This window comes from Saccopteryx leptura, chromosome 3, assembly GCF_036850995.1.
Source record: "Saccopteryx leptura isolate mSacLep1 chromosome 3, mSacLep1_pri_phased_curated, whole genome shotgun sequence".
Classification (NCBI taxonomy): Eukaryota; Metazoa; Chordata; class Mammalia; order Chiroptera; family Emballonuridae; genus Saccopteryx; species Saccopteryx leptura.
In genome coordinates, this window is record NC_089505.1 from 57,593,921 (window position 1) to 57,618,892 (window position 24,972).

A 24,972-nucleotide genomic window follows, 5' to 3' on the forward strand; every position below is an offset into this window, starting at 1 on the left:
TATTGCTTTTAATTTTTGCCCATTGAGTATGATGTTGGCTGTGGGTTTTTCATAGATGGCTTTTATCATGTTGAGGTATGTTCCTTGTATTCCCAGTTTGCTGAGAGTTTTGATCATGAATTTTATCAAATGCTGGATTTTATCAAATGCTTTTTCTGCATCTATTGAAATTATCATATGGTTTTTCTCCTTCTTTTTGTTTATGTGATGAATCACATTGATTGATTTATGAATATTGTACCAGCCTTGCCTCCCCAGAATAAATCCCACTTGATCATGGTGTATGATTTTTTCCATATATTGTTGGATTCGGTTTGCTAATATTTTGTTGAGAATTTTAGCATCTATATTCATCAGAGATATTGGCCTATAATTTTCTTTCTTTGTGTTGTCTTTGCCTGGTTTTGGAATCAGAATTATGCTCACCTCATAAAAGGAGCTTGGAAGTCTTCCTTCCTCTTGAATTTTTTGAAATAGTTTGAGAAGGATAGGAGTTAGTTCTTCTTTGAATATTTGGTAGAATTCAGTTGTGAAGCCATCAGGCCCCGGACTTTTCTTTGTTGGGAGTTTTTTGATAACTGTTTCAATCTCATTTGGTGTAATTGGTCTGTTTATGTTTTCTGATTCTTCCAGATTGATTTTTGGAAGATTGTATGTTTCAAGGAATTTGTCCATTTCATCTAGGTTGATGAGTTTTTTGGCATACAGTTCTTCGTAGTATTTTCTTACAATATTTTATATTTCTGTTGTGTCAGTTGTTATTTCTCCACTCTCATTTCTAATTTTATTTATTTGAGTCCTCTCTCTCTTTTTCTTGGTGGTTCTAGTTAAAGGTTCATCAATCTTGTTTACCTTTTCAAAGAACCAGCTCCTAGTTTCATTGATCCTCTGTATTGTTTCTTTAGCCTCTATGTCATTTATTTCTGCTCTGATCTTTATTATATCTTTCCTTCTACTACATTTGGGCTTTACTTGCTGTTCTTTTTCTAGTTCTTTTAGATGCAGGGTTAAGTTGTTTATTTGAGCTTTTTCTAGCTTCTTCAAGTGTGCCTAGAGTGCTATGAACTTCTCTCTCAGTACTGCTTTTGCTGTGTCCCATAAATTTTGAGTTATTTCTTCTTTGATCTCATTCTTAATCCATTCGTTATTTAACAACCTGCTATTTAGTTTCCATGTGTGTGAGAATTTTTGAGCTTTTCTGTTGTGGTTCATTTCTAGTTTCATGCTGTTGTGATCGGAGAAAGTGCTTGATATGATTTCAATCTTCTTAAATTTGTTGAGAGCACTTTTGTGCCCTAACATGTGGTCTATCCTAGAGAATGTACCATGAGCACTTGAAAAGAATGTATATTCTGCTGCATTAGGGTGAAAGGTTCTGAAGATATCTATTAAATCGAGTTGATCTAGTGTGTCCAATAAGTCTGCTGTTTCTTTGTTAATTTTCTTTCTTGAGGATCTATCTAGTGATGTTAGTGGGGTTGAAATCCCCTACTAGTATAGTATTGCTGTTGATCTCACCCTTTAAATCCATCAAAGTCTGCTTTATATATTTAGGTGCTCCTATATTAGGTGCATAGATATTTATAATAGTTATATCTTCCTGTTGGATTGCTCCGTTTATCATTATGTAGTGGCCTTCTTTATCTCTAACTATAGTCTTTGTTTTAAAGTCCATTTTGTCTGATATAAGTATTGCTACCCCAGCTTTTTTTTCATTTCCATTTGCATGAAATGTTTTTTTCCATCCTTTTACCTTCAATCTATGTGTATCTTTTGTTCTAAGGTGTGTCTCTCGTAGACAGCATATGTATGGGTCCTGTTTTCTTATCCACGCAGCTACCCTATGTCTTTTGATTGGATCATTTAATCCATTTACATTTAAGGTTATTATTGATATGTAGTTGTTTATTGCCATTTTATTCTTTAAAGCTGTATTCCTTTTTTGCTATATTCTTTTCCCACTTTGATCTGTTTACAACAGGCCCCTTAACATTTCCTGCAGCATTGGTTTGGTTGTAATGAATTCCTTGAATTGTTTTTTATCTGGGAAGCTTTTTATTTCTCCTTCAATTTTAAACGATAGCCTTGCTGGATAAAGTAGTCTTGGTTGTAGGTTCTTGTTCTGCATTACTTTGAATATTTCTTGCCATTCCCTTCTGGCCTCAAGTGTTTCTGTTGAGAAGTCGGATGTCATCCTTATGGGGGCTCCTTTGTAGGTGATAGCTTTTTTTTCTCTTGCAGCTTTTAATATTTTCTCTTTATCGCTTAGCTTTGGTATTTTAATTATGATGTGTCTTGGTGTAGGTTTCTTTGGGTTTCTCTTTAATGGAGTCCTCTGTGCTTCTTGAACTTGTGAGAGTTCTCCTGCATTAATTTAGGGAAGTTTTCAGCTATGATATGATTGAACAAAGTCTCTACCCCTTGTTCTTTTTCTTCTTCTTCAGGAACCCCTATGATGCGGATGTTATTTCTCTTCATGTTGTCACAGAGCTCTCTAAGAGTTTCCTCAGACTTTTTGAGTCTCTTTTCTTTTTTCTTCTCTGCTTTCATGCCTTCATTCCATTGTCCTCCAATTCGCTGATTCGATCCCCAGCTCTATCTATCCTATTTTTAATTCCTTCCATTGTGGTCTTTATTTCTGATATTGTATTTGTCATCTCTGACTGATTCTTTTTTATACTTGCTATTTCTTTATTTAGGTGTTCATAATGACCATCCATTGTTGTTCTAAGATCCCTAAGCATCCTTACAATCATTATTTTGAACTCCGCATCTGGAAGTTTGATTATTTCCATATCACTCAGTTTATCTCCTGAAGTTGTCTCTTGTGGTTTTATTTGGATTGCACTTTTTTGTCTTCTCATTATGTCTATGTTTGGGTGTTTTGCTTATAGAGCTGGTTGAGTCTAGGCTTGGTGTTGTCTGCCTCCAGTTTTTAGTTGTGTTATTTCTAGGTCTTCTTGGTTTAGTATAAGCTATTATTTGTAATTCACTTTTGGATTTGGGCAGCTTTGAAGTCTTGATTTGTTTGTTTTCTTAACAGGTGATAGTTGTGTTTACTGATCTCAGCAGGGGGCTTCCTTGAAACTTTATCCAGGAATGCGGTGGGTGTAACCTGAGACTCTGAAGGCCTCTTCCACCAACTAATCTCTTTGGGGGCAGGGTGTTTTCTCAGCTTCAGTAGGGGGAGGTGTATCTCAGATCTCCATGGAGACCTGAGTTACTGCCCCTCCTCCCCACTTCTTGTTTTCAGCTTTGTCTTGTTGGGCTGATTGGAGCTGGAGAGATGTCTGGAGATCTCTGATCCAGAAGCAATTCAGTACTGTTTTGTGGGGAAGGATCAGTCCCTCCCCCAGCTATGGCCGCCTCCAGCACGAATGAGTCAGCTTTTTTTTAGGTCGTTTCCTGCATTCCTTAGCCCCTCACAGTCTGTCCCTCTCTCTTTTCTTTCCACTTGAGAGATAAGCTGGTCTTTTCAACACACCTTGCTCCCTGGTCGCCAGGCAAGTGGCTGTGAGCAGTATTTTCTGCTCTTTTCCCTGGAGTGAGATCCCCTCTGGGCTCTCAGCCTCACCCCCCCCCCCCATTCCTGTAAGCAGGGGAGATTCAGGCGCTTTCTACCAGGTTTGTTGTGGCTTCTTCTTTGCTCCTTGGTTTTTGAGAGCTGTTCTTGTAGTTCAGAGTTGGTTTTTCACGCTGATTTTTCCTAAATTGATTTGTATTCCAGTTTGGTGGTGAGAGCTGGGCGTCTCTGTGTCCGCCTACTCCGCTGCCATCTTCAGGTCTCTCTCCTGGGTGTTTTGAATCTACTTTCCTGGTCTCCTAATATTTTAAATTAAATTTCTGTCCTTTATTAAACTCTAAGAATGATAACTAGATCAGCCTGTGTTTCTCCAGTCCTGTATGTGGTATGAGCAGATTTCTTCCTCGTTTAAAAAGTGTAGAAGTATCGAAGTATCACACAGGCCAGCATGACATTTTATCAGTTGTCTGTAGAAAAGTCTTGACCCTGTGATTTTTAACGTGATTCATGGCTGCATATTAATTGAAATTTTTCATCCTGAACCTTGCAAGAAAATGATGTGTGTCTGCATTTTCTTAATTATATGTTGTGTACTTTTCTAAATTAAGACTGTTTCTTTTGAATTATATAAAATACACATTTTGCTTCCAAATTTGTTATAAATAATTTTATTTTGATTATATATATAGTTTCATTTAGACTACATTTAGAACAAATTTTCACCTTTTTTTTAACATTACCGTTAAATATCAGGCCTAGACCTCTTTTCTTTCAAATGTATGAACTTTTAAAAAATGTTCATGAGAACTTAATTTATACCCTAAAAATGTGAGTTTTCAGTATACTTTTGTATACATTTCACTTAATGTGAATGTTTCTGAATTTTTTTTAAGTTAGAAGATGCTACTAACGTCTTTAAAATTTGAATTCTGCCTGATCAGGCAGTGACGCAGTGGATAGAGCATTGGACTGAGAAGCAGAGGACCCAGGTTCAAAACCCCGAAGTCACTGGCTTGAGCGCGGCGGGCTCATCTGGCTTGAGCAAGGTGTCACTCCATCTGCTGTAGCCCCCGGTCAAGGCACATAGGAGAAAGCAATCAGTGAACAACTAAGGTGCCGCAACAAAGAATTAATGCTTCTCATCTCTCTCCCTTCCTGTCTGTCCCTATCTGTCCCTCTCCTATCTGTCCCTCTCTTTGTCTCCCTCTCTGTCTCTGCCACAAAAAAAAAAAAAAAAAAAAAAAAAATTGAATTTGGTTTCTCTGTTGTCTTGATGTCATCGGCAGATATAGGGGAAGCAGACATGTACTGAAGCCCTGTTGTGGGCTGTTGTCCCTGCCTGTGGAGTGCCCCCTGTCCGCCGGATAGTAGCCGTGAGACCACCAGTGCACCATTTCAGGGCAGGTCAGGGGTGCTGGGACTGAGCACCATCAGCGTTAGGACATCTCTGGAGATTGAAAAGGCTAAACTCCCTCCATCTCCTCTCTGTTTCCTTTCCTTTGTTTATTTTTCTTTCTCTTTAGAATCTTTAGGAGGCATTTGGTAGGTAAAAGGAACTACATATGTGTAAAATCCTTGTTAGGAATGCCACATTCTTCTCCTTCAATGACACCATCCTTAAAACAAGCCTGAAGTGGTCTTTGTTTATGTCACAGCATTTATCAATCATTTTGGAGGAAAATGGATGGTGCTAACATATTTGAGTTTTGTAAGCAGTATCAGTTTATCTTGTACTCCGTCCAGACTTTTATTAACCTTTTGTCCTTGTTTGCTGAAAGTTTGGTCAATTTAGACTGAGGAACTTATCGGTACTCACCCTGTCTTTAATGCTCTCACGTCATTAATGAAAATTGGCTTTCTCCTGCATAAGAAATCACTCTACACATAAAGATAAAAGACAGCTCGGTATTGGCCAGACAACTACATTCAGCCATCTCTGGCTAATGCCAAGCAGACGACCTCTTGTTGTTAGGTAGTTGAGACAATATTGACGTATGGGTCACACTTGGAGGGCCTGGCCGTCTTTGGGGTTACAGTGGAAAGGGAGAGAGAAACATTCGAGAACCTTTAAACAAATGATTTATCCACGGTTTAGCAAAATCATCTGAGCATAAAAGCTAAACCACCAGCAGAGGACTTCTGTGACAGGTAGAGAGTTATTAGAAAATAGTATACATATCAGAGTGGGACTGAAAAAAGAATTAGAACATCAAGAGGCCATATAAAAATAAGCAACATATGAATTTGGGAATAAAATAATAATGATAAAATCAGTACTTTTACTAATTTAAAATTAGTGCTCATAAGGGTTTTTCTAGGAAAAGAGCTGTGTGGTGTGAGAGATGGGAATTAAACTTTAGAAGTTCACTATTAGCAAGTCGTGCTGTTCAGAAGCCACATTTAGCTTATTTTTGTAGTTTGAAAAACGCTGGGGTTATTCGGCCTAGTAGTAAGTGGTGTTTATTTATCTTAGGTGTGCCAAATTCTGAACTACAAATTTAAATTTAGATCTTTCAGTCTTCTCAGCAGCCTCTGAGGAGCCTATGTCCTTAGGCAACTGAGGTTGGTGAAACCAGTTAGCCTTCCTGATGCCATTTAAAGATTCAGACCCATGTCAGCTGAACTCCCAAGCCCACGTTCTCACCATCATGAGATGGAAGGAGGGCATCCGACCAGGAGGACCAGTAGTAGCCTTCTGGTCCCCTCCATCTTGAAGCAGAACCCACACTTTTCATTTGCTTGCCGTCGTTACGTCAGGCCCTTTATGTTCTGTAAAGTATATAACCACTTTTTAGCTCCTCTTATTAGAGAGCTTACAAACCATTTCCTATGAAACATAGTTAATACCATTGATGTCCAAAAAAGCAATGAAAGTAAATGCCTTCGCTCTAGGGAAAGCCTGAGATAACTTACTGCAAGGTAGTCTTCACTCAGTAAGCAAGTCACTCCCCCACCATAAAGCAGGTTCGTAAAAAGTAATTTTGACTTTAATGTAGAGAAGTTCAGGAACTGAATTCTTTTGGCTTCAGAGTGAATAATGTCACTTACAGACAAAAAGAACCTCAGAAAAGGTGAGCATACAGTGAGATGGTTTGGGAGTTTAGCCATGTCTCTTCTTAAAAGTGATTTTTCTTTTTTCCATTTAAATCAGCAATTTTCTAACTTATGCATGGCAAGATTGAATGAGCCCCATTGTTCATCTGAAATGCCATTTCTCTTGAATTAGGTCATGTCCAAAGCCCTGAGGAGCGGGAGTTTTGGGAAAGCAGAAAGATTTAGTGAGCTCCCGTTTTAAGCATGCTGCCCTGTGAGGGCTGATACTTTGAACTGCTTTTCAAATTCATAGCTGGATTTATATAAATCCAGCCACCTTCCCTAATCTGAATGAATTTATGACTTGTAGTATCTATTTATAATGACTAAGGTTAAAGCTTTAGAATTTGATGGCAAATAAAACCACAAACTTGTTGAGTGTGCGTGTGTGTGCGCGTGCGTGTGCATGTGCGTGTGTGTGCATGTGTGTGTTTGTGTGTGTGTGTGTGTGTGTGTGTGTGTTTTCAGTGGAGCTTGGTTACTTAAAACAAGTGTGGCACATCTTCAGGCTCACCTGATTATACTGAGGTACTGAGGAAGCTTCTACTGTTTTGCCTTTGTCGGATATTTCTGTGGCTTTTTATATCATGGAAGTGGATAGAATTATGATAAATACCACTGCAATTGCTACAAGACCTTTTCAAGCAGAAACTCTAAGATGGTTACTTTGTGAAATAAGGTTTCACATCGCAAAGTATTTTATTGTCGGGGAACATTTAAGGAATCCGATATTTCCCTGAACCAAGATTCTGTGTCTACAAAAGTTATACTCCAGAAAATTGTTTTATCATTCTTCTCATAAAGAAATGTACCTTTCTGATTATCTACAAATTTTTCATTGCCAGCTAATTTTCTTACTTATTCTTCTAAGGAGTAGTTTTTAGGTTCTTTTTCTTTTAAAGCATTGGTTTATGTAAACTAAGATGCATTTACCTTTGAGTGGTCACCTCCTTTTGAGGTCAGCTGTTTGTCACTGAAAATAAAATTGTAACTTGAATACAGAGCTTAATGTATTATGAAAATTAATTGTATGGACTTCTGTTTAAGGGAGTTTGTCAGATTATTTGTTCTGAATAGCCTTCCAATGGAAGCAACCAACATGTTGTAAAAACTTTATAAAGCATCTTTCTAGGCATATTAAAAGTTGACACAAAAGAAGATAAACCATTGGGACCAAAGACAAAATGAAAGCAGGAATCCTGGATTGTCCCAGAATATTTTTGGGAGGCCCTGGAGGCTGAACTTCCCTTTAATGGCCACCTCAGGCAAGGGGAATTAAAGCTAATGCCTGCGGTTCTCCATGGTGGAGAGTCTAATGAGAGATTGCCTCAGTGTAAGGGTGACTGAAAAATTAACCTACCAGAGGTAGAGCTAAGAGGTAAGGAGGAGGGTGTGTATAGGATGGAAACCTACCTGTCTTTACCTTGGCACCAGTAAAGCGGAGGGGTAGGCAGGATGTCATTTCTCATAAAATGAGAAAGGCTGACTTTCACATGGGTGCAAGTTGTCTTGATTGTCCCTATGAGGTCCAAAAATTCTCATACCAAGAATTTAAAGTACTCCCAGTTTGGTTGCCTTCCAAAAGGCAAACAAGGAAAATATAAACGTTCTCTGGAAGACTGCCAGCCTGCTCAGGTTTCCAAGAATTCCTGCACATAATGTTTCAACGGAAATCACAAAGCCAATGAAGAAATTCACCAGCATGAGAAATAGAGCCAGCTGAAACACCAGTGTGGAATTATCAGATTCTTAATGTAAAACTAATATGTTACACACACTTCTAAAAATAAGCAATGAGTGTGATGCTGTTTTTACAAAAAGTAAATGAGAAACATGGCAGCAAAGCAAGAAACAATTCTGTAAAAAAATGACCAAACGGAGGACTAGGTAGAAATTCTACAAATAAAGTTATGATTAACATTAAAAATTAAATTATTGGATTAAAGATGAGATTAGACACAACTGATAAATCTACAATCGTAGGGGAACATTTTCACAGATCTTTTCTGGAACTAACAGAAAAGATTGGCCCCCTAAATCAGTAAATATATAGATTTGAACAATATGATGAACAAATGACTTAATAGATATAGTTAACATATCACACTCAAAGGTTGCAAAATACACATTCTTTTTAGTCACATACAGGCACACAGGAACATTTTAAAGTCATTTAAGAAGAAAAAAAAGATTAGACCATAAAGTATTTCTGAACTAATTTAAAAGATTGAAACTATACAGAGTGTGTTCTTTGCATACGATGGGATTTAGCTGAAATAATAACCAGAGGGTGAAAATCTCATAAATGTCATATCAAGGCCCTTGCTGGCTGGCTCAGTGGTAGCACGCCGGCCTGGCATGTGGAAGTCCTGGGTTTGATTCCCAGTCAGGGCACACAGGAGAAGCGCCTATCTGCTTCTCCACCCATTCCCCTCCTTCTTTCTCTCTCTCTCTTCCACTCCTGCAGCCATGGATCCATTGGAGCAAAGTTCGCCCCGGGCACTGAGGATGGCTCCATTGCCTAGCCTCAGGTGATAGAATGGCTCCAGTTGCAATGGAGCAGTGGCCCAGATGGGCAGACATCACCCCATAGTGGGCATGCTGGGTGGATTCCGGTCAGGCACGTGCGAGAGTCTGTCTCTGCCTCCCCACTTCTCACTTCAGAAAAATACAAAAACAAATGTGATATCAAATGAAGTCACATGCAAGAGAATACATGTTGTATGGTTTCATTAAATATGAAGTTCAAAAATAAGGTAAGATTAGACTATAGTTTTTAAGGATGCATATTAAGACAGTAAAAACAAATAAAAGTAAGATTACCATAAAATTCAGGATGGTGGTTACCTTCACGAGGGAGGGACTTGTTCAGAGAATCATAGCGCAAGAAGCGCCTCCTCGTTCTGTGATCAGAAATGTGTTGGTCATCTCTACCTGCTTGTTCTTCCAGATGGACTTGAGAATGATGTTGTCAAATTCCTTAAAAGTCATTTGGATTTTGATTAGAATTGTGTTAAATTTGTAGATTTCCTCTGGGATTATTTGCCTCTTTGAAATATTGAGTCTTCCCATCTAGTGCTATGGTATGTGTTTCCAGTTATTCAGGTTTTGTTACTTTTATTGTTGTTTTTAAGATTCCTTAGAAAAAAATTAGAACTGTCTTCATATAGAGTCCACATTGCATGTTAAGTGCATTCCTAAATACTGTATTAATTTTGCTTCTATTGTAAATGAGTCCTTCCCCTGCCTGGACCCTCCCCACCCCCCGAATTTTCTAACTGGTTATTGCTAGCATGTAGGAAAGTTGTAGATTTTTTAAACTGCTTATCTTATTATTAGTCTTAATTTCAGTTGTTTATTTTTAAATATTTCTTGAGTTTTTGTCGTGCAGTAGGTATTAGTAGTAACTTTATAAGGATTTTTAAAATGTATTTACTAGTTCTGGTTTACAGTTGAGTAGAATGAGGTTTATAAAAGGATTAAGAGATTGCTCAAGCTCATACAACTAACTACTGTTGGAGCTGGAGTTTTAATCCAGTGTGTCTGACCATAAAACTCACTTTCTTTCACCATGGGATAATTTTCTTGATAAATTTAATTCAACAACCAATTATATAAAGATACTTAATGAATGTAAAATTGCCTTGAAAGACTCAAAGAATATAAATGAACTATCCAAATTAATGTCGCAAATTCACTGTGAAATTGAAACTAGGAGACTAATTGGAGAATAGCTAGAATCTGGCATTGCCTTTCAACAGTTTAGAAGTTATAGAACTTTTTGTTTATAAAACTTCTAGGATGTACTTTGAACATACAGTTCTGATAACATTGTGAAGCAGGTGTCTTCTGGGTGGGTTTTTTAAATATTGAAAGTGGCATTTAGTGAGTCATTTAAATGATGATGATAGTGAACCACATTTAAGATGGTATGGAGTGTTGACCATCTCCAGACTAGTTCTTAGCACTAAAGGCCTGGAAAGTATTACTTCTTTCATTCAACATCAATTTTATTTTGTACCTTTGAAGTACCTGCCACTCTATTTAGGTGCTGAGTAATAAGTAGTGAAAAGACAGTGTAAACAAGTACATACCTTGAGAGAAATGCTGTGAAGAAATTGTCTGAGTGCAGTGAGGGGTGCCCAGCCATTGCAGAGGGGAGGGGTCAGGTGGAGGACGTGCCCCGTGACAAGCGTGTGTAAGGAACCTAATGAAGGCATGTATTGCTGGAGGACAGAGAGAGGTGCAGTGAAAGTGGAAACAAGCTGAGGTTGTCTCACTGGGTGAGGACTGGAACAAGCAACACCAGGGAGGTCATAAAAAGGGATTCGGATTTTATTCAGAGAGCCCTGGGGAAGTTTTTAAGCTGGGCACCAGCATGGCCCAGTGTGGCTGTTACACCATTGTGGTGGCTGCTGTATTGAGAGGACCCAGGCTGGCCATGGGAAGACCAGGCAGGAAGCTACTGCTGCAGACCAGTAGTTCGCTGCAGGGGCTACCCTGTGTGCTGAAGCACGTCTAGCGGTTTCTCTGCTTCTAGATTCTGATAGGCGCCTTCCTCTCGCCTTCTAGGTTATGACAACTGAAAATGTCTGCGGACATTCCCAAGCATCCGCTAGGGCGATAGAATCATCCCCGGATGAGGGCCACCGACATAGACCCAGAGGGGACTGGTGAAGACTTGGCATGGGGTGATGACCATAGCATAGGGAGGAGTGCTCAGGTCTGAGGACACGCTCAGCAGAAGAGGGTTTGCCAGGTTATGTGGGGTGGTGGGCTGGAGGAGAGGTCCTTCACTCTCCTGCACGGCCAGGTTTTCCAGGACAAAAATAATTCCTTCACATTTTTTAAAACCTCAAAATTTACCCACAGTTGTCCTCACTCTTTCTCAGACCTTAGACCTTCCAAATATTGTGCCACTTTGTGTTCTGGAGACAGAAAAGATGTGCCCTCCCTTCCCTACACACACCCCCCACCTCTGTAAACACTGGGAGGTGACAGGGACGCTTGGTCTCTCACCAGGAATCCTGAAGTGGGTAAAACTGATCGACAACTTTGAAGGAGAATATGACTACGTGACCAACGAGGGGACGGTGTTCACGTTCAAGACAAATCGCCTTGCTCCCAACTATCGCCTGATCAACATCGATTTCACGGACCCCAAGGAGTCTAAGTGGAAAGTGCTTGTTCCCGAGCATGAGAAAGATGTCTTGGGTAAGGCTGTGTGCTGCTTGAAGTTGTGCATTTGTTTCTTCTGAGAACATTAGCAGATTGTATATCTCATTCTCTGGTGTCCAATTACAAAGTAAAGAACCTTCATCCTCTAATCTTTGGGCAGGAGGTGTCTAAATAATGCAACCAGTAATTTACTATATGACATTTTTGTAGTTACTACAATGTTATACAGGATCTTCATAATTTACTGTGAAGCTAAGAGTCCAGACTTTCAAAGGTAGTGCCTTTTTTTTTTTAAATATCAGTTGTCTTCATATACTTATTGTCTGCTAATCACATTTCATTTTTTAAACCATTTGGATTCAAAAACCTTAGCTTTTTAGCTTTTGACTACCCTCTGGCTGTTTGCGTCACACCTACTGTAGATCATAGGGTGGATCTACAGTCCTCTTATTAGACCAGAGACTGCTGTGAGGGTGAACTGAGATCCGCCGCAGTGCCGCTGTGTGCCCGGGGCCCCAGTCACCTCCCGAGAATCTCACCTCTGTTTCAGTCATGTTTCCGAATGCCTTTAAGTTCCCTTTATTCATTTCCTATGTGACTTTCCAAAATGACATACTGCTTTATAAATTATTTATTGCCTGACAGCTGGATTTGATTAGAATAAAACTCGCTAAGTTTGCTACAGTTTTTTTACACAAAAGGGAGAGTCCAGTTATGTTCAAGACAATGGAGAGTTTACTAGTTGGAGGTGAACTTCTGCTAATGGGTTCAATGCAGATAAAAGCTAGGGCCATTCCAAAATGGGAACGAATAAGGTATAGAATAAAGAAAACAAATTCTTTTGAGATCTGCCCGATGGCCCCATCTCAAGTGAAACAGTCCCTGCAGGTGTTTTCCAAGGAATTAAAAGCCCAGCTGCCAGAGACAGACAGACAGACCCAGATCCACGTCCTAGAAAGGTGAGGGACTCTTTCTCCCTTGACTCAAGGCGGGGTGCTCTGTGCCTGGCTGGTACTTAAACCTGGCCTGCATGGTGGGTTGAGGGGAAAGCTGGGCAGCTGCTGGCTCGGGCTGTCTCCAGGAGAGCTGCCCGTGGGCGCCCCTCCTGGCCCCTTTCTCTGTCGTACCCAGGCCCAAGAGGAAGCTTACTGGGGTCTTTACCCCAGCTCCGGGGCATCTGGCCGCACTCCTCCGTACTGTTCTGTACTGAGGTCTCCTCCCCCTCGAGGCAGTCCTGTTGGACAGGACCCAAGACAAGCTCATGCTTGGTCTTTCCGGAAACACCCACATCCGCACCTCCAGAACAGTAGCCCGGGCTGGTCCCCTGAAGTGCCTAGTCGACCCTCTCCAGCCTTCCAGATGTCCCAGTCCCTTCAGCTCCCAGGTCCGGATCAGGCACCAGTGCTCGCTCTCTGGCTTGATCTCACCAGCAGGAAACGGGTTTACAGCACGACTGGGCTCTTTCCCAGAAAATCAGAACCACTCTGTGCTCTTATTGATATTTGGGTCAGGGGTCCATGAGTCAATACACAGGTTACTGGCCATTTCCCTGAACATCTTCATGTGAGGAATCAGGTTCATAGTGCCTTTGGTTACCTGATGGCTTCTGTCCAAATTGAAACAGAATGACACCCCCCCCCCCCCCCCCCCCCGCAAAGGTGGTAATAGCTGGACATGTAGTGAGTACTTACTTCCTAAGAGCCACATGAATTGACCTCATATGTTGGCTGGTCCAAGTGAGACTTTGGTGGCATCAATCTTCATGTTGGGTGTCCTGGATGCGTTTCAGGTGTAAGTCAGGTGGGATCAGTGGTTCTTGAATAAATAGGGAGCTCTCAGAAATAAGTATCTTCCCAGGCATGTGACTTTTCTGCCTTTTAAAGGCACAAAAAATGTGATTCAACTATGCCTTAAGGTGACATCCTTTTTCACGTGTAGATCTAATGAAATGCAAATCACTGCTTAGAGATTTGGGGGCAGAGTGATATATTTTTATAACCTTCTTTCTGGAAGATTATAAGTTCTTTAAACTAGAAAGGGGAAACCATCAATATTTTCTAGAACTCATTGATTCAAAAAGTTAAATTCGCTATGTCATTAGCCTGCAATGCCCTACTGAGTATAAAAACCAGGGATGAGTCATAAAGTACCGCTGTCAAGTCAGAGCATTTATTAATGGCAGTCGGCAAATCACTTTGTCCTTTTCTTGCTCACTTTGTCTGTTTTATAATTCTGATGTACTCATAGTTAACACAGATTAATTATTCTTTGAAGGAGTTACCACCGCTCCCCCATACTTTCTTTAAAACATTAAGGCCACATGAGATAAATTACTTAAGGCACTTTAAAAAAAATTGTATTGGAGAGTGAGCAAATGACCTTTAGCTGTAAGAGTTCTCTGTGTCTTCACTTGAGGACCAATTTGCTGTGGTCATCTAAACAACCCAGCCAGACGCCAGCCTCCCGTGCCCCTCAGCCTTCCCTGATGGATGCCTTCCTCGTGTTGATGGTTGATAATGTTATAAGTGAACTACTGATTTCGTGGGTTTTAAAAGCAGTATCAAGGATCCCACAATCACACTTCCCATCATGAAACCCAGGAAGGGCTGGTCACCCACAGGTCTGAGCCGTTACCGGCGTCCCTGTCCTTAGCCATTTGCGACAGCGTCTCCCTCTGTGTGGCCTGGCCTTACTTCAGGCTGACCTTGTCTAGAACGAAGTGGACTGAGCTCTGTGCCTGCCCTTCTGTTTTCCCCTTTCCCTGTCACCGTGCTTGCCTCTGCCCTCCCCGCTCGCCAGATGACAGCACCATTCCTGCCATTGCAGCCTTGGCAGCTGAGGATTGATCTCTCTACCTTACTTTCCATTTCCCCACAGTCACCAAGTCCTGGGGATTCTTCTTAGGAAATGCCTTTTATTTGTTTTCTCTGTCTCTAGACTTGATCCGCACCTGATTTGCTTTGACTGGCTTAGGGCAGAAGTGTTCTTCCTGGTCTCCTCTCCCCGCTATGTGCACCTTCATTGTTCTATAGCCTTCCCTGATGTCGTCTCTATTTATATCTCCCTTTGTCCAACAGGAGCTCCTAACAGCCAAGCCGGAACTAAACTGTGCTCTTACCAGCTCACTGTGTCCCCCTTCAGTCCACCACCATGGCCACCCACTTCCAAACTGAACGACTGTTTTCTTTAAAAACAGATCTCTCACTTGTTCTCTTTACCAGTCTCCCTCCCTTTCTCCCTTCCCGCTGTGCATTCATTCATTTGTTCATACTCCTTTCTCTCCCCTCATTCCTTGGTCTGGCCTTCCTTCCGTGAGCTGCCTGGCTTCCCACCCCCTCGTCCCTGCTGCCACCACCCCAGGGACTCCCATCTCTGCACCCCTCTACCCGGGACTCAATTTGTCATTTGCTGAAAGGCGCTCACTTTTTTGCTCCTTCAGCTAACTATTATACTTAGCTTTGTTTCCACGTTACTACTTGTGTTTTTGTATGGTTGTGTTGGAAGGGCACAAGTGACATCATCTTCCTGCTTGGCTCCCAGCACCCTACATGGCACATGGCACATACTAAGAACTTGCCACATTTTTGTTGAATAAACAATCCCAATAGAAATGGATCATAATTTGGTTTTTGTTATTTTCTTTCTTATTTTTTATTTGAGAGAGGCAGGGAGAGAAAGACAGGAACATCAAGCTGTTCCTGTGTGTGCCCTGACCAGGTAATCAAACCAGCAACCTCCCCACTGAGATAACACTCCAACCAACCAAGCTATCCAGCCAGAGTTTTATTTATTGATTGATTTTTAGAGAGATGGAGAGAGGAAGGGCGAGAGAGGGGAGGGAGGGAAGTATTCATTTGTTCTACTCAATTGTGCATTCATTGGCTGCTTCTCATGTGTGCCCTGACCAGGGATCGAACCTGCAACCATTTTGTTTGGGGACAGCACTCTTAACTGACTGAGCTAACCAGCCAGGGCTTGTTTTCTTTTTCATATCTCCTGTGGCATGATACTGAACACAAAATAGGTAGGCGGGGTTATTTATAGTACACACGTTATCTACACCATCGGAAGCCCCTGGCCCAAGGTGGGGAATATTTTGTTTCCTCTGGACATAACAGTGACAATCATTTATTAAAGGAATATGCTAAACACTAGTTGAATGATTAAAACCGGTTACAGATTCACTTCACAAGTCTTGTCGCTGCCTAGCACAATGGAAAGCTCAAGAACTGTTGTCCAGTGACATCAGTGTGCTTTCCCCTCCTTTTCAGGACTGCGTGAGGCTTCATCTAGATTCTTGTCTTTGCAGAATGGGTGGCTTGCGTCAGGTCTAACTTTTTGGTGTTGTGCTACCTCCATGATGTGAAGAACACCCTGCAGCTTCACGACCTGGCCACTGGTGCTCTCCTGAAGACCTTCCCACTCGAGGTTGGCAGCATCGTGGGGTACAGCGGGCAGAAGAAAGACTCCGAAATCTTTTATCAGTTTACTTCCTTTTTATCTCCAGGTGAGAGCCTTTTCACCAAGTCTGGTTCATTTTTAAAATCAGACTAATGTTTGGGTTTCTTTTGGGAAATGGGACTATAATGCTGTGTTATTGAAATCACAGATGCTCTATTACAGCCAAATCACTTAATGGGAAGAATACAGTAAGACACATGCTCAGAACAAAAGGAAATGTGACCGCCTAAACGGCACTGTTGTTAACCTTATATCCTGAGTCTCTGTGTCTGGGACAGGACTGAATGTCATTCTAGGTTGATCAGAAACATTAGTATGAACAAGTGTAACCTCAGATTCAGCCTTGGTTTATATGAGAACTAAAAGCTTAAAATAAAAATCTATTGTCACATCTGACATTAAAAATTGTTTTCTAGAACATACTAAGAATAACTTTTGCAGTTGTTAAACTGAACTTAAGAGAATTTTTAAAATACAGTCTTGCATCATATAGAAAAAACCTGGTTATTTGATTCTAATAAATGGAAACAAGTGCTTATTAATTATAGTTTTGCATTTTATGGTACGGGTTAATTTTCCCGAAAGTAAACATAGTAAACATATTTCTCTTTTTAATTTTTTAAGTTGGTCACACTCATTTTGCTTTTTTTTGGGGGGGGGCTTCTCTACTTGGCTGTCCTATTTTTGTTACAGCTGAAGGATACACTTACAGCTGAACCGATACGTGTATTGCGATTTGTCCCAGGAGCCTGGTTCAATTGGCAGTTTGCATTTGACCAAGCGGATCCTATCCTAAAAATCAATCTGGCTAAAAAAATTCCTGCACATTTTCTTGTTCATTTTCCAAGTTCCTCCAAAGTCCTTTTGGTCCTACCCAGTTTTGTTGCAGTAGTTTGGGCCTTGACAAATAAAGCAGACATCAGGGAGAGCTGGGCAGGTGTGGAAATGGCTTCATCAGCCCTCCCTCTGGGGTTTGGCCAGATGCCAATGATGCCTCATCCACCTTTTTTTTTTTGCACCTCAGAATCACAGAGCAAGCAGTTCATAGGAATCGTATCATTTGACAGGTTGCTGTCAACGTTATTAAAACCAAAAGAGTGATGCTTAGTGAGGAGGTCTGATTGCATACCTGGGACACCTGTCAAGCTTGACTTTCCCACGTGCCTTTCACAGGTTCTAGGAGTCTAGGGAAAGTGCCCACAGGCCACGGAAACCAGGGCCAGCAGTCAGGGACTGTCAGATCAAGAACCCCACATCTAGGTGTCCTGTACTTCACCCTTCCTCCCCAGGGGACTGGGGTACAGCAGCAGCCAATGGACAGGAACCAAGAAAAACCACCAGTCTTAGCCCTCTGCTGTAGGGTCCACAGCTTATTTGCTCAGGTTACACTGGTTCTAGAAATTTTACATGGGAAAAGCTCACAGCTTAAACAATGGAAATAGTTAAAGGTCAAAGAGAAGAACAGAGTGGGGGCGGGGAGGGGGACTCACCTGCTCTTAATAAAAGCCAGAGTCACCAAAGGCCTGTAACTCCCTCAGTGACCCCATGTGGTCTTTTATTTTAGAAACAAGCTCATTACTACCTAGGAAGGAAAGGACTCATTGTCCCAGGGTAAAACAGTGCGTTCTTTGCCAAGCAGTGAAATGTTACCTGGGCCTGTGGCTGTGAAGTTCGGAAGGAGAAGTGTTTTCTTAAGTTCTGTACCTCCAGGCAGTTTATGAAGAAGCTTTAATTCGTTGCTGTAATGGCTTGTTCTTCTCCGTTCTTCATTTTGCCTCTATCTGCTTTTTGTCTCCTTTGTGCAATTCAATATCTAAAACCAGAGAACAATACTTCCAGACTCAGGCCTTTTGGTCCAAATGTAAAAATGGTCATCAGATAGTTAAATTAAATCTCCTAAAAGCAAGAATTGTCAGTATGTGTATATATATCTTCACACACATACATATCACCTTAAAGGCTGTCTACTCAGGTCTCTGAAAGTTAGCTATCCGCTACTACAGTAAACAACAGAGATAGTAAATTATAAGTAAAGCCCCAGGGCCAAAAATTACTGCAGCTCCAGCTGCTATGGACATGTGATACATCTGGCAGGTGCACGCCACAGCTGACTGTTGTCCCCATGGAGGTTCAGAGTGAAGATGTGCCTTGAGCCCAAGACATTTAGGACTTACGTACCTTGAGTCACACATGGAGAAAATAGGCAGCCAAGGCAGTTTGAAGCTTGATGCTCTTACTCCCTGTGGCTCAAGCCACTTAGTGGTTGAGCCGATTAATTCTGTGCTTGTGGAACCTCGGAAGGCTGTCTAGGGTTAGCTCCAGACAGATTTGCTTGTCGTAAAAATCCAGTCCAGCAGCCTCGGTGCACGGCTCTGGGAAGCAGCAGTGAGAAATTGAAGAACCTTCCCAAACTGTTTGGGAAAGGCAAAAAAAAAAAAGTATTTTTTAGAGCAGATTAAGGCTTATAGCAAAATTAAGGGCAGGGAACAGAGATTTCTCTCATAGCCCCTGCTCCCCTACATGCATGGCCTCCCGCCCTCTCAGCGTGCCCCCACCCCTTCAGAGTGTTACATTTGTGACAGTTGATGAACCAACATCACATCATGATCACCCAAAGTCCGTAATTTACCTTAGGATTCACTCTTGGTGAATCTATGGGTTTGGATAAACGTATAATGACATGTGTCCATCATTATAGTGTCTACATAATATTCTCACTGCCCTAGAAATCCTCTGTGCTCTGCTTTTTCACCCCTCTCCCATCCCCCAACTCCTGGCAACCTTTTGTTATCTCCTTCCTTTTCCCTTTTCCAAATATCCTAGAAATCCTCTGTGCTCAAATTGGCCTCTTTCACTTCGTAATATGCATTTAAGGTGTTTCATGTCTTTTCATGGCTTTATAGCGTATTATATTTTAGCACTGGATATTTCATTGTCAGGATGTAGCACAGTTTATGTTTACACGTTCACCTACTGAGTGACATCTCAGTTACTTCTCAGTTTTGGCAATCATGATTAAAGCTGCTGTAAACATTCATGAACATGTTTTTCTGGAGACATAAATAAGTTAACTCCTTTGGGTAAATACCTAGGTACACAGAAATTTTTAAGAGAATTGTTTTATTTTATTTTAAAAACCTTCAAACCCAACCTATAATCAGGTAAAACAATATCTACGTGGGTCTTTTGCAGAGTTTTTTGCCTTTTCTTTACATATCCAATTTTTTATATCTCTCTGATTCTTCTTTCATGGTTTCTTATGGGGTCACCTGCTCCTCTTAACTCCCATTTCTTTTATCTCCTTACATTTATTTCAGATTCTAGCAAGAGTGTCCCAGCTGATCGTCCTTGCCTCTTTCCTGTTGCTAGAATAGAATAACCTTATTAAAATACTTGTTTTCATCAGAGACCCCTCTCAAGTCCAGACATGCAAAGGAATCTCTATAATCCAGTTCTCCCTTTGACCCTTACATTTTGAAATGGATTTCCTAGAGATCACCTAACCAGTCCTCTCTGGCTCATGATTCTAGGATATTTTCTCCAAACCCCACCTTCCTTTATACTTAACAAGGCAAATCAGACAGGAGACAAGCCATCATTGCATCATAAGGATTCACATTATAGGGTGACTGTGCAAGTGGCTAACCTGGGCTAACCCAGATGGGTCTGTAAATACATAGCAGGTATAGATCAAATATATTAAGCAGTGGTAGCTTAGTGTTAACCCAGCCTCCTCCAAGAGGAGAGGAGAGGTCAGGCAGTAGCCAGCCCCTGTAGTACAGTGATTTCATTCTGCTGTTGGAGGATTTGATGTCTCAGTTTTTTGTTGTTTTTTTTCTAGATAAACAGACATTTAGAGTGTGTTTCCTATTCTTTTGTCTTTCACTAGGGAATTTGCATTCTAGTACTTTGGTGAATCGTCTAAGCTCGCTGGCCCAGAAACTGTCAGAGCTGGGAACCTGGCTCGCAGGTCCTTTTCCAGTCACTGCGCTAGAGGTAGCAGTGATGCCAGGGGGGTCAGGTGCTCCAACGGCACATGCTTGCTCTGCCATCTCTATTTTTAGTTGTTTGGTTGTTTGAGTGTTTTTATTTTTCTTCCAAAGATTCAGATGGGATGTTTTGTGTATTTTGTGGAAGAGGGTGGGTTCTGACCAAGAAGCTTTTCAAAAATTTATGTATATCTAAACATAACCTTTGCCCTCGAGATTCCATTCATCTAGGAAAATTCGCATATGCCCCGAGTGTAGTTTGGAAGGACTTAAGTTATACTCTAAGTATAGCTTAAATGAAGATCGCCAATCCTGCAGTCATGTTACATATCTCCCCACTGTGGATGTTAATTCGACACCCTGTTATAGTACCTTACAATAATTTGTCAGTAGGCGTGATAATTGAGATAAAATTTGTAGGGTTTCGCATTCATGCTGTTAGGAATCTACATGTACTACTCTTTGCCAGTCAGGGGCAGAGTATTTTTTCTTAACTGTTAGTGAAGCACACAGAGCATTTGAGAAGAAAGCAGCCACAAGTTGATACAAGATCAATCAGAATGTGTCCTGTGGGAGGACCATTTGGTTTCTGGGTTTCTTTTTTTCTTTTTTTTTTTTTTTTTTTGTATTTTTCTGTTCCATTTATTTATGCATTCATTGGTTGATCCTTGTTTGTGCCATGACTGGGGATCAGATCCACAACTTTGGTGTATTAGGATGACCCTCTAACCAACAGAGCTATCCAACCAGGGCTTTATTGTATTTTTCTGAAGTGAGAAGTGGGAAGGCAAAGAGACAGACTCCCACATGCGCCCGAATGGGATGCCCAACAGGGGGCGATGCTCTGCCCATCTGGGGCATTGCTCCCTTGCAACCAGAGCCATTCTAGTGCTTGAGGTGGAAACCATGGAGCCATCCTCAGTGCCCGGGCCAACTTTGCTCCAATGGAGCCTTGGCTGCAGGAGAGGAAGAGAGAGATAGAGAGAAAGGAGAAGGGGGAGGGTGGAGAAGCAGATGGGCGCTTCTTCTGTGTGCCCTGACTGGGAATTGAACTCAGGACTTCCACATGCCAAGCTGACACTCTACTGCTGAGCCAACCGGCCAGGGCTGGTTTCTGGTTTTCCAACAAGTGTGGGGGTCACGAAATCGATCTTCTCTATGTTTGACAGCATATATTTACACTGTTACGTGGGAGGGCTGTTTCCATACAGCCACTCTGGATGACTCATTCTGTTTCATTAACCACAGCAGTGTTGTTTCCAAACAGTAGAACTTGTCGTTATTGTTTCTTCGCTTTAGGTCAGTGGTCCCCAACCTCCCAGGCCGCAGACCGATACCAGTCTGTGGACCATTTGGTACCGGCCCGCAGAGAAATAATAAATAACTTACATTATTTCTGTTTTATTTATCATATATTTAAGTCTGAACAATGTTTTATTTTTTTTAAATGACCAGATTCCCTCTGTTACATCCGTCTAAGACTCACTCTTGGCTCTTGTCTTGGTCACGTGATACATTTGTCCATCCCACCCTAAAGGCTGGTCCGTGAAAATATTTTCTGACATTAAACCGGTCCGTGGCCCAAAAAAGGTTGGGGACCACTGCTTTAGTCCTTAAATGTTAGAGTAGAGAAGCATTAAGTTCAGGAAATGGAGTTTTAGTTAGTGCAGTGGTTCTCAACCTGTGGGTCGTGACCCCGGTGGGGTCACCTAAAGCCATCGGAAAATACATAATGCATATCAGGTATTTACATTCTGAATCATAACTGTAACAAAATTATAGTTATGAAGTAGCCACCAAAATTATTTTTTGGTTTGGGGTCACCGCAACATGAGGAACTGTATTGCGGGGTCACGGCATTAGAAAGGTTGAGAACCACTGAGTTAGTGGTTAAATAAGTTGGAAATCTTGGTGCATGTTTAGCCATTTGTGGGATCGTTTATACCAGTTAATTGATACTTATCAATTAACTGGTATAATCAAAATTTAAAAAGCGATTTGAAAATGGCTCCCCAATCGTCTTTGGTCCCTGATTGCTGTCCAGCTGTGTGTCCCTGAAAAAATGGGTGTCAGGTAGGTAGCAAGAGCCCCAGATTGCCATCCAGAGACCCCTGACTGGCTGTTGACTTTGGGAAAATCTTGAGTTTTCATCTTAATTGGCTCTTAGATAAAATGGCCCTGCATGCAGTTTTCTTTTTTATTTATTTATTTTTAACTTGTACTCAAGTGACATGGTGTGGAGAAGACATGTTCGGTTTCCACAGTTAGTTTTTTTCCCTCTTCTAATACTCCCGAATGTTCCTCTCTTGTTCCTTGTGGCATCTGATTGTGCTCGGTGATCCTTGCTCCCCTTGTGTCTAGCGTGTTCATAAACTAAACTAAAACTTCCACTTCCTTCTAGGCATCATTTATCACTGTGATCTGACCAAAGAGGAGCTGGAGCCAAGAGTCTTCCGAGAGGTGACTGTGAAAGGCATCGATGCTTCTGATTACCAGACAATCCAGGTACGGAGGTGTGTTTACTCTTGATATGTGAGTTAGAAAGTCTGACCTTTAGGCTAGGTCATTCCCACCCCAGCTTGTCGGGAGCTGTGGAGGTAATCCACAGTAATGCAGAAGACAGCTCCTGCTGTTTCCAATGCATTGAGCCAGGCCTGGTCCCCGCCCGCCCCCAGCTTACGGGTCCTCCCATAGCTGCAGCTCTTGACAGGAAGCGTGAGTCCCTTGTTTGGGGCGTCTTTCTTCAGTAGCTATCGGAGCAACACAGATTGCCTATGTTAGTTTGTTTTCTTGAAAGTGGGTTGTGTTCTAGCTCAAGCCTTGTGGTGTCATAAATAACAACATAGATTTGCTCTATTGAAGTACTCAGTCAAGTGCTACGAATCTGTCTTTTCAGTCTGAAGTTCATATGTATTTCTGCCTGGCACAGAGCGGGCATGCTATAAAATATGAAAATGAATGAATTAACTAATTAATTGTTTTGGCACCACAAGCTCAGCCTCTGGTCACCATCCTTTTAGGTTAAGAATCTCCATTCTTATCTGTTCAGCTCCCCAAAGATACGGAGCCTCCTGGAAACTGGATCACTTACTGATCAATGAGCAGAATGTGTGTGCCCCTTTGCAGTGGGAGTGAGTGCACCTGTCAGGCAGCAGGTGTGTAGCAGGGCTCTCCCACCTGGAGGCGAGGCCACATGGACCGCAGATCAGGAATTTAGGAATCAGAATGTGGTCTGTGAAGGAAGGTTAGAACAAAGAGCCTGGTGCTCCTGAGAATGTTTCTGTGAAACCAGGGCCCCTTATCTTAGCTTGGTGAATTACTCTTTACTATCTAGAAATAGTAGATGATGTGCTAGATCCTGAGAATAAAAAATTAAATCTTTTATTGACAAAAACCGATGGTGGGCTGGATCTGGCTAGCTCTGCAGCTTGCCAGCCCCCTGCTCTGTAGCGGGAGTTGGCAGACTGGCCTGCAGGTTCTTGGAGAACATTTACCCCCGTTTGTGTACATAGTATCTGTGACTGCTTTAGCGCTTTAGCTGGATGGGTGCAGCAGAGACTGTATGGCCCACACAACCTAAAGTACTTAATATCTTAGTATTTAGTCCTCTAAGAGAAAGTTTGTTGATCCCTGGTCTATATAACTAGTATTTATAAAATCAGAATGTTCTCAGTTGATGCTTAGGGCCTTTGTCATGAAGCTCTGTTGGCCCCAAAATCTGCACACTCAGAGGGTGACATTGGGCAAGTCCTTTAACCTTTCTGCCATGAATATTTTTAGCTGTAAAATGTATTTTGCGGGATTCCTATAGGAGTGTATGGGATGAGATATATACTCAGTGTCTGGCACATAGCATATAATCAGGTATTTTTCAATCAGTGTTGGCCATCAATATAACAGATTTTTATCTTCCATATCTATTCTGGCTTGTTTCCTCTTTCATTTTCAAGATGAGCCTTGCATGGAGAGAGATCCTGTAGGGGCAGGTAGCCTCTGTCTGGTGGTAAGATGGTTCATTAATTCAGCCTCGTCCTGCATAGAATTCAGAATCATTTTTTGCCTGTCATTCTTTTCTGTTTTCCCTTTTCTCCATGTGTAGAAAATTTGTTCCTATCAACTGTAACATTTGCCCATCTCAGGGCCCACTTCTAGTCCTTGCCGGGGCATCCCCAGGGCCGGGGTGGGGCGTGGTGTGCATATGTGGGTGTATCGCTGCCTCTCCCATCAGGAATGGCACAGATGCCCGGGCACAGTGACCACCCCCTCTCCTGCCCTCGAGGGCACTGCCTTGGCTGCCCTAGAATTGGGCTTAGCTGTCTACAAGAAACCCCCTATCTCCTCATCTCTACTACACGACCCTTCAGGTCTATAGCAAAAAAAGCAAAATGCTGTTTTCTATCTTCCCAAACACTGCCCAAGTATGCAGTTACCCTTGGAGTCTGGGGAGGAAAGACACCTGCAATGATGACAGCTGTCAGGGAGGCAGCTTCTTACAAGGAAGCAACTCTTCTCAGTGACGATGGCTAGAATTGTCCCTCCTATCAAATAGCTGTTTTTATCTATCCCAATAATTGACAAAATTACATTAATAAACAAAGAAACTGGTTACCACCTGATATAATTTTCAGTTACAAATGGAAAGATAAAACTTTACAGTTGAGCAGGTGCTTGTGTGGAGTGAAAGTCTGAGCTGTGTTGAGAGCAGCCTGAAATTTCCAGATTAAACGG

At 41.7% G+C, this 24,972-nt stretch overlaps 1 protein-coding gene across 1 annotated transcript in view; it reads left to right on the forward strand.

The window, feature by feature from the left end:
- PREP (prolyl endopeptidase) overlaps positions 1 to 24,972 on the forward strand; it is a 144,183-nt gene that overhangs the window by 63,134 nt on the left and 56,077 nt on the right. Inside the window, exons 8-10 of the mRNA XM_066373570.1 lie at positions 11,639 to 11,830; positions 16,104 to 16,301; positions 22,646 to 22,749. Of these exons, the coding sequence (XP_066229667.1) occupies positions 11,639 to 11,830; positions 16,104 to 16,301; positions 22,646 to 22,749 (494 nt within the window). The remainder of the gene's footprint in view (positions 1 to 11,638; positions 11,831 to 16,103; positions 16,302 to 22,645; positions 22,750 to 24,972) is intronic.